General features: G+C 26.3%; 1 protein-coding gene across 1 annotated transcript in view; it reads left to right on the top strand.

The window, feature by feature from the left end:
* LOC108770046 (odorant receptor 33b-like) overlaps positions 1 to 5,758 on the top strand; it is a 6,488-nt gene extending 730 nt beyond the window's left edge. The window contains exons 3-6 of the mRNA XM_018521337.1: positions 1,470 to 1,569; positions 3,478 to 3,597; positions 5,054 to 5,209; positions 5,702 to 5,758. Of these exons, the coding sequence (XP_018376839.1) occupies positions 1,470 to 1,569; positions 3,478 to 3,597; positions 5,054 to 5,209; positions 5,702 to 5,758 (433 nt within the window). The remainder of the gene's footprint in view (positions 1 to 1,469; positions 1,570 to 3,477; positions 3,598 to 5,053; positions 5,210 to 5,701) is intronic.
* The last annotated feature ends 5,029 nt before the right edge of the window (positions 5,759 to 10,787 follow it).

Here is a 10,787-nt window from a genome sequence, read left to right as displayed (position 1 = left end):
AATATATATATATATATATACATATTACTATTTTATATGTATATATATATATATAACAAAATTCGGATTATGCGACATGCTTTTTTCATCTCCCAGATTATCCGACCATATTATCAAGTTCTCGTGATGATAGCATTACGGGCGATTTTTTTAGTATTACATTATCGTCATGAGAACATCGATAATGATAAGGTCAAATAATCCGGAAGATGAAAAAAAACGCTGTCGAACTATTCGTGTTCTATTGTATATAGTATATGTGTTTGTAGTGTAACGTAAATATGTAAGTAATATGTGGAGAATAATTGAAAGAATATTAATTTCAATATTAAATGTAAATAATTTTGTACCTAAATTTTTGTATCATAAATAGAATTATTGTCATATTTAAATAAAAAATGTGTAAGAGAGGGAATTATAAATAATAAACGGAATTGAGTGCGACGCGCAAATTGGATATAGTAGCTTTGTTGCGTCGTTTGGGGATATAAATCAAAATTATTTTGAAAAGGTCTATCAAGTAAGTGTATAGTTATGTATTATAGTTACAATTTGACTGCTTTCTTTGCTACTGAATTTTTTTGTGTCTGTAAGCAATTTCGGCGATTTCTATAGTAACTGAAAAGAATAGAGGGTGGGCATAAAATATAGTTATTTTTTGAGGAAATTTATATTATTTAAACTTTTCCGAGAAATTTTTATGAAATACAACAGCACAAAATAATACAGCAACAATAACATTGCAACAATATTACTTTGAAAGATTACAATATTTCCAATAAAATATTAATGCAACATTGCTATAATATTTTTTGCTATACAAGAAGTTTTGTAGAACGCAAATGTACTAACGAGAATCCTCAATGGAAAAAATAACCAGACTAGTTTTAAAAAATAAAAAGTCTGATTTTAAATTTTACTTAAAGCTCTCTCTTAAAAATTTTCTCAAGTATTAAAATGTTCGTAATTTGAACAATAGATCCAAAGGAAAATAAAATTTTACAACACTCCCTGACATTGTTTTTTATCAGTCATCAAAAATTGCCAAGCTTTTTTACAAGCTCTCACAAAAAAATTCAACAGCGAAAAATCAATTAATCCAGAATCACGCCACTTAGCAAACTTTTCCAAAACGGGTTTAACTTACAACTCCTAACTTAAGTTACAATATATATACGTCCAATTTGCACACCGATTCAAATTCTGATTTTTTTTTCATTTTGTCTAATGTATTTATATCTGCTTTATTCTAATTAAATGCTTTAATCTGATTAAATAGAATTTTATAAATAATTATGATTAAATTATATTTCTTATCAAAACAAAAATTATTACTTCAAAGTCATATTATAGCTTTAAACAAAATTAGTATTCTTATCTAGTAATATACAATATTTTTTTATAGATGTATGTAAACATGATAGATATCTTGTTTAGTATAAAGTGTTACATAAAATGACATTTTATAGAGCTATTAATCATGTGGAAGATATATTCAGTTTAATATTGCTGATACTATTTCTATGTTTTGGTACACTCTTCGCTTTCTATGGATTATGGATAATAAATGTAATTAATTTTACAAAAGTTTTTGTTATACACAATTTATTGCTTTATAAATAGTTTTCATATATACGTCAAAATAACGTCATATTTATATTCCATTGAATTGTAATCGCTACTTTATATTTATATACTTTTTTATATGTTTTTTGTTAATAAGAACGGTAAAATGTCCAATTCTAAGATTTTCTTATTCATATATATTTAAGAAAACTTTAAAATTGAAATAATCATAATAATGCACACTAGAGAATTCCGTATTTAATATTTACATAATATAGATACAATTATATAAACTATATTGATATATATATATATATATATATATATATTTATACAGGATATCCTATTTTAAATGACGACCTCAAATATCTCTTGAACAGTGCACGTAGAGAAAAATGCTTCCAACAAAAGTTCCATGATTTTAAAGGGAACATAAGTCATGAATTTTATTAAGTGATCAATCTATTGGTTTAATACCATTGGTACCATTGGTTTAATCTTGGGTGGCATTATCAAGGTCCGGGTAAGGTAACTTTAATTTTTTTTAATGAAACCCCCTCTTTTTATTATTCCCTCTTTATATTCTTGTAACTTACCTCGAGAGCTTTTCAAAATACTATAATAAAATATTTTTTCATTAAATACTTTTCGAGTTATAATAAAGTTTAAAAATTACAGTATACTGTCGGCATTAGCGTTACCCGGTGTCCGACCAATGAGATTAAAACCTCTTAAATGTTGTTCAGAATTATGACTTGGATAACATTTATTATGATCTTATAACTCGAAAAGTACATAATAAAAAAATATTTTATTAATTTGTTTTGAAAAGCTCTCGAGGTAAACTACAAGAATATGTAATAAAAAATAGAAGGTTCCACTTAAAAAATTCAAAGTGATCTTGTCCTGATCTTGACAATGCCACTCAAAATCAAACCAATGATACCATCCCCCTCGAAATCATTAAACTTTTATTTGAAACATTTTTCTTTAAAATGCACTATTCAAGAGATATTTGACGTCATCATTTAAAATGGAATGTACAGGATGTCCGGAAAATCCCCGCAATACTTCGGGAAGTGATTCGGGACCCAAAAAAAAGGAAAAAAAGCTATATGAATAAGTCAGACAATAAGTCGTTTCCAAGTTATAACTACTTTTATGTTAGAAAAATTGCAATTTATTTTTTACAATCACAATCATAATTTATTTCATAGTATTTTAACGAAATAACTACATTTCGAACTATTTTGACATTACCCAGGACGCATCACATGGAGGCATAGTCCACTTATACTACATATTTAAACTCTTACTTGTTGTGCATTCACATATACGATCTTTTTTCGTTTATTATGTTCATATTTTGTAAATTTATTTATTTACGTAATCTATAAAGTAATGTTTTATTAAAATTACAATTTAACATTTTGTAATGATCTCTTATTGTTAGTAATATTAATATATTACCTAATATATGACTACGATCCATTTGTGGTATAAATACTTTGAAGCATCCTTCAATTAATCACTTAATAAAATTCTTCGGAAATATTTGTAGTGTTAATTGGACTGCACTTATGCCTTATATATATGTATATCTTTAATAATAACATATATAATCGTAATATATGTCAATATATCATAATATATGTAATCTATTTTTAATAATAGCATAACATATCGATGCCTGAGCCGTAGAAGGTGCTATATAGAGAAAACCATGAAGAAAGGTCTAACACAAAAATAATGAAAAGTGTTTCCATTAATTTTTTTACATAGACCATTCTTCATGTTTTTCTCGGTATACCTTCTATGGCTCAAGCGTTGATTATGCTAGTGCTATAATACTAAAAATACTAAAATAACATGTTACTTCTTTTATAACGTATATTTTAACTAATTGACTAGATACTTGAAAGTAAACAACACTTAACATTTTTAAACTTGGCATATTTTGTAAGCATCGTTACCAATATATTCGGTCACATGTGCATGTACTGCGCTGTTGGTGAAATATTAACAGCTAAGGTATAATTGAAATTCTTTACTTCCTATTAATCATTGTATTTTTCCATGCATAATTGCATATTATAATAAATGTATATAAAATCAGAAATAATAGTAGTATTATACTCATAAAGCGAAATGTTAACAGAATGTCAACAAATTGATAGCAAATTTGATCAGAATTAGATATTAGCAGATTGACGTCAACTGATGTCACATTCTATTACAGTTCTGTCGACAGTATTTTTTGAACATTCTATATCAACAAACTATGGCAGAAATCAAACAGAACACTTGATTCTATGCCGGCAGATTGACAACAAAAACCGAGTAAGATCTGCTGAGAGAATTTTACGGCAAATTGGTAGCAGAAACTGAACAGTATTTGCGCAACACAATTTGGCAAACTAATGGCAGATATGGAGCAGATTCTGTTTTATAGGTAAAATGGTAATATTATTACTACGGAAAAATGTCTCAAAACAATGTTTCTATTACCTACATTTTTTCTATTTTGAGGAAATAATTTTAAACAATTTTATTAATACATTAAATATATTTAACATATTAAAGCTTAAATATACAAATAAATACATGCACTGTTAAGTCTAGTGTCAAATTTGATTTAATTTAAATCGCCACTGTCTACTAAATATATCTTTATTTTATGCTAAAACGATAGTTAAATTTGACACTATATCCTGTCAATTTAATACTATATATAGTAGTATGTACATTATATCTAAAATGTCTGTGTAAATAAGACATTCAAGTAACATTCTTGGGACGTATTTTAGACATTCAACTTATAGCGATAAAAACGAGATATTTCTAGACATATTTCCGACGTCCAAAGACGTCGAATTAATTTGGGTATCAAGAATGTCAACTCACGTGCTGTTGTCAGAACAAAAGTAGAAAGCGAAATCAGTTCAGGTTAGTTCTTCTACCATGCTTCGATCAAATCTGCTATCAGTCCGTCGACATTCTACTAGATTTTATTTACAAAACAAGACCTGTTCTTTTTGGCTGAACTTTTGCACCAATTCATCTTCCTTCCTTTTCTCTTCAGGAGGAAAGACGAGGAAGAAAGATGAACTGGTGCAAAAGTTCAACCAAAATGAACAGTCTCTGCTTGAAATTTTCCTTTCTGGTATCAGAAATCATATGGCAGACTTTGCTCAAAATTTGTTTCCGCAAACTTGGCTATCTGAAATAATATATCTTTAAATGTATTTAATGTACATTTAATGTATATCAAAAATGAAACTTATATTAACAAGTATATACTATTTATGTGTGATAATTATACGTATATAAAAGTCTTAAGCTGCAACTGTACTCTCAATAGCCAAAGCTTAATTAGTTAATTAAAAAAGTCACATTTAAAAATTGCATGTAAATTTGCATATAAGTATTATTATACAGCACGCTATTTTAATAATTTATATATGTATGTATTTTTTATAATTTTAAGTGCGAAAGAATCCACTATGCTGTATATTTCAATGAATGGTATACTTTAAATGCAAGAAATTCTCGAGACTTAGTTCTTCTAATGTTAAGAACCAATAAGCCTCTTCATCTTCACTTCGGTAAACTATTTCCTTTAACAATGGCTACATTTTGCAGTGTAAGTTATCTCGAATTTTAAATATGATTTTAGAGTACAATAAGAGAGTCTTTTTATATGAATACAAAATAAAGTCAATGTAAATACAAAAATACTTTGGAGCGTAAAAACATTAGAAAATGCATAAACAATAAAGAATTTTGTGTCAGCCACTCAACTGCTAAAGAGATTCTTTGTAAAATCTAACATTTATTTTCCACTGACTCAGATATTTTAAATTCACTTATATAAATTATAGAGATATAATTTTGACATGAATTGTTCTATTTTTTTTAATATATTATAGGTCATTTTTGTAATTATTGCTTAATTTGTACGCATATGATGTATTGCTTTTGTAGTTTAAGATTGTTTATATATATTTCTTATGAACTATTTATAATATATCTAATATTTAATAATATATGTATATATCGTCATTATATGTATATATTTTCATATCGTTTTTCCTTAAAAATGTCTTTTATTTACTTATTATTGTATTTTTTGTAGCTATTAAAAACGTCAGCTGGTTACATATCTGTTTTACTTACAACAAGGAGTCAATGAATGTTTTTTGAAACATATAGGTAAATAACGCCCAAATAAATATTAAAAATACAAATTCAATAATGATTTAACCGGAAAATATTAACTAATTTGTAAGATTACTTGAATAGTTTACGTAGAATGATAATATGCATTGTGTAATGATTATATGCATAAATAAACTCATTTACATTTTCTGCTGCTAATGTAATATACTGACTGATTGTTCTGCTCATTGATAAAAACTATCAAGTAAGAGACAAAAAAATTAATTTAAATATTAATGAGAAAGAAAGGAATATAAGTATAAGATATCTCGAGAAAACTATCACAATATTAGATTGAAGATAGTTAGTAATATGTTAGATAAATAAAAAATATAATATCCAACGTTGTTTTTTAATGATTATATATTTTTAATTTATATATACAGTTCTCTAACATATCTTATATTTAATTTAATATTAAAATAGAAATTGTGAGCACGAGTGTAGTATGGGGGACAGCGCGCGAGTCTACCATGTTTAGGGAAACTCGGGTTCAATCCGCAACAGATCCAAGAAATTTTCACGTGTTGGTAACTCTTCTTCGGCGCGACGCGCAGCGGTCTGACAAGCCACCATTGTAAGATTGTGTTCGAAAATATTACCCGAATGCCTCTGAGTATCATTTTATCTTTGTTGTCCATCGAATATTAAACAAAGACAAAATAGTACTCGAAGGTACTCGGGTAGTATTTTCGAATGTATCCATTGCCAAGAAAATCTCTCAAACTATCGTCCGGTCCGGAATCAGCGTTAAATTGTAGGGCCTGTATGGCAGTGTAGAACCGGTGCGCACGGCGAACATACGATCAATAGACCCTGTCCCGACTTTGGCACATCGCGCCAACGAAAGAATGATGAAAATAAAAATTTACTTATTGATTCCATGTTTGAAATTATTACGAATATCCATTATATGTATAGATATGAAAATAGATTACTTATAATATTTTCTGCAATATTTACATAATGCAATAAACGTTAATTGTTTAATGCCTCTTTTATTTTTAAAAACATCTAAAATATACATATATGTAGTGTTACTAATTAAATTATACTTTATAGCTACTGGAAATACCAGATAATTACATGTTCATGTAACTTGTCACAAAAAGTCAATTAAAAAGTTACATTGAATGATTATTCTACTTATTAGGGACACAAGCTATATAAAGATAAAAAAAAAAGTTAATATGAATGATAAAAGTAACTAACAATAAAAGAAAGAGTCAACTAGAAAAAAGTATTACATGCATCATGAAATTTAAAAAATAAACAATATATAGAAGAAATAGAAATAATTAATAATTTAAAATTATTATAAAGATAATATACATATATACACAATATACACATATATACACAAATTATTATAAAGATAATAGCTAACGAAAACTTTCTACTAATTCGTTTTACATATAATCAATATAATTATTATAAAGATAATAGCTAACGAAAACTTTCTACTAATTCGTTTTACATATAATTAATAATGTATACGAAATATATCACAAAACAAGATTTTATTTTTAATTTTAAATATTAATATGAATTATTAAGCCTATATAATTTAAAGATCTTTTAATTTTTTTACAATTATGTTCGTTTTTTAAATATTTTAATTTTGAACAAAGAAATTATAGTAAGAATTAAGTTTTTAAAGATAAGATATCTAGGAATATTAGTGTTAATTAATAAATGTTTTTTATAAAATATGTAAAAAATTAAAATAAATGTAATAGAATTTAATAATAACAATATTAAAAATTATTATTTATGGTGATAGCGGCAGTCCTCTAATTATGAAGGCAAACTTGTCGGTGTAGCTACTTACGGTATTTCATGCATTAAAACTCCGGTTCCGGATGTTCATACCAGTATAGACAAGAATATCAAATATATCGATGAGGTTATAAAATCATAAAAATTTACTCATGCTCTGTTTAATTCTTATTTTAAATACGAAGATGATAGATATTTACTGTATTGAAGAACAATATAGATTACAACATAATAATATATCTCAGGTAAGTATATTAGCATGTTGTAATAATAACTTTTTTTACTACATATATGTCACTCCATTTTATATTTCCAAATAAATTTTCAAGCAACAATTATAATGTGTAACATTGTAATACATAAATAAATATTTTTGCATCTAATAATTTAAAAGATATATTGATAAAAGTAATTGTTCCATCCATTAGGTGCATATACATACATTCGTACGCACAAGGATACGCATAAATATTATATCTATATACATAAATATATATATATATATACAAACAGATATATATATGTATATGCTTTATACATATATTTACTGTGTCTGTTTATGTGTGTACGTAAGTCTGAAATTTGTAAGAAAAATAATAATACTCTAGAACATTAAAATTTTAATATCTCATTTCTCGTTTAATAAATCCTATAATATAATATTATCACAAAATAAAAGATATTCTAGTAACCCAAATATCATAGATACCTTTTTTACTTATTTGACAAATGTTTAGAATGATAATAGATATCGTTAAAATATATTATCTCTAGACGTATACTTAAACAATGTAAGTCACTTCTTTGGTGATGGAGTACTAACAATAAGAGTACTTGTTATGTGCACATATATGCTACTTTGTATTTTAGTTCTTAAGTGTAAAACTTTGCTAGACTGTTGTAAAAAAAAACCGATATTCAAACTTTAACAGAAAGACTTTTACATATCGTGCACGTTCAGCTAAACATTAATCTATACTACAGGGTCGGTTTAGAAATGATTAAACTTATCGCCAATATATCAAAAATGCGAATCGTATATTTGTTAAAAAAGATTTTCTATATTCAAGGTATAAATAAATTTAAAGAAGCTAAAATATATTTATCAATCTTGTCAGTAAATTAATATTTAAATCTATAATATTTTGTAACGTTTTGTTTAAATATATATATTCTATTTTTATGAAAATGATAAGAGCATATTTTGATATTTTAACAACATTTTAATCAAATTCTCTGCATAAATAACAAAAGTTTTGCAGTTTACGAAATATGTCCAAAAGTTTATTATTGGATGCGGCCCTTTATCGATGTTGACGACAATTCTTGTTGAACGCAGTTGTTTAGTTCACAGAGGGGAAATAACTACCCTATAATTCAATTTCCTCGCAGGAAAACAATCTAGCTATAAGCGTCACGCGCATTCTTGTTACAGACATGTACATTATTATTAACAACTGCAATATTCACTCACGAAGAGAAGTAAGTCTATAAAGTTTCTGCGCACATTGTAGTTCACATTGTACGTGCTAAGGGTCATATTGTAGACATGGCAAAAGGGGAAGTTAATTCCCACGTAACTGACGATATGGTTGTCTCGATGCATACAGGACATGAAGGTGCTTATTTTTTTTTAATAATTTTAATATAGCAATATAAACAGTTTTTTAATAAAATAATTTTTATTAAATAAATTTTTAATAAAATTTTTGTTAAATAATTTTTAATAAATGTAGCAAATTTAATATGGTTTTCTATCAACTACGTGTACAGAGAGAAATTGCAATATAAAAAATATAATAATCATATGAGAATATTTTTAAGTAGATAAATTACAAATATTGTGGACAAAGATAAAAAACAAACACGCAATACACTGTCAATAGAAAATCAAGTCATGCATTTCAATTTTAGCAAAATATTAATTGATTCATTTTATTTAAGAAGAAGCTTTATATTAATTTTGCCAATGAAAACGTAGTATTTTTATTGTTAATGTATTGCAGAATCGTAAGCATGGATTCTCAGTAAGAGAAATCGAAGAAATTGAATTTTGTCGATTACAGCGCCATCTATCATGAATCGAGAAAAATGTTTCAGACAAATTGTATGTGCTTTTAGCCAAAGATTCCGAATATGCAATAAAAAATAGGGGTTCCCATTTAAGATTTCAAACTTGCCCCCCCTCACCGCCCAGGGGGCGGGGTGGGGGGCTAATTTTAACATCAGTGTATGTCACCCTCGGAATAATGAAATATTGATTCTTAACATTTTTTCTTAGTGTGCTTATTTTTCGAGATATTTGAAAGTTTCAGGTTAAAAAAATCACCCTGTATTATGAGACATGATAAGTATCACGTTATTAGTAACGCCGTTGCCGTTATTACTGCTTTTTTATAATCATTTGATAATGACATTACTATTTTTCATAGCGATAACAATAATTTCAAGATTAATAACAATCATTTTTTAAAATAACTTATTATCATTATACGTATTTCTCATTAAAAACGTTTATTCATTACGTAAGTGCTTAGAAAAAAATAATATCACAATTTTTCATGGTTTTCTCGATTTAGTAAAGATAAGTGAAAAAAAATTCTCATAATTTATACTTAGCTTTATATAAATAAAAAAAAATGAGATTAGAGTAGAATTAATATAAATAAATTCAAAAAAATAATTAAAAATTCTAAAGATATAACTAAGATAATATTTCTGTTTTTTATTAATAATCTTTTATTATTGTTACTGTCTACTAGATTTATAATAATTTAGATTATTTTCATGAAACTTTACAATATTTTCTTTGCTGAACGTTACAAATACTAGACATAACATACAATTGCTCATAAATTGATTTAGGACCTTAGCAGAATAGCTGACTTATAATCTTAAGACAATGCTTATATAAACCTAAATCTTTTGTCTTTAGTAACGCACAATAACTGTCTTGTGACTTAAGATGTATATACATGAGATGTGCATTACTAAAGACAAAAGATTTAGGTTATACGACGTTGTCTTAAGATTATAAGTCCATTCTGCTAAAGCCTTAAAGATGTAATCTTACTATCATTCTTAATTCAACATCACATTACTGTGATCTTTGTAATAATCTCGTTATAATATTCATATTTATTACGTATCGAAATGTGTACAGCTGTGTACATACTTCGATACGTATATAAATTGCATACTCATTGCTGTACTTCCCAAAGTTT

This window comes from Trachymyrmex cornetzi, unplaced genomic scaffold (genome assembly GCF_001594075.2).
Source record: "Trachymyrmex cornetzi isolate Tcor2-1 unplaced genomic scaffold, Tcor1.1 scaffold99, whole genome shotgun sequence".
Taxonomy (NCBI): Eukaryota; Metazoa; Arthropoda; class Insecta; order Hymenoptera; family Formicidae; genus Trachymyrmex; species Trachymyrmex cornetzi.
This window is presented reverse-complemented; position numbering and strand designations above follow the sequence as displayed.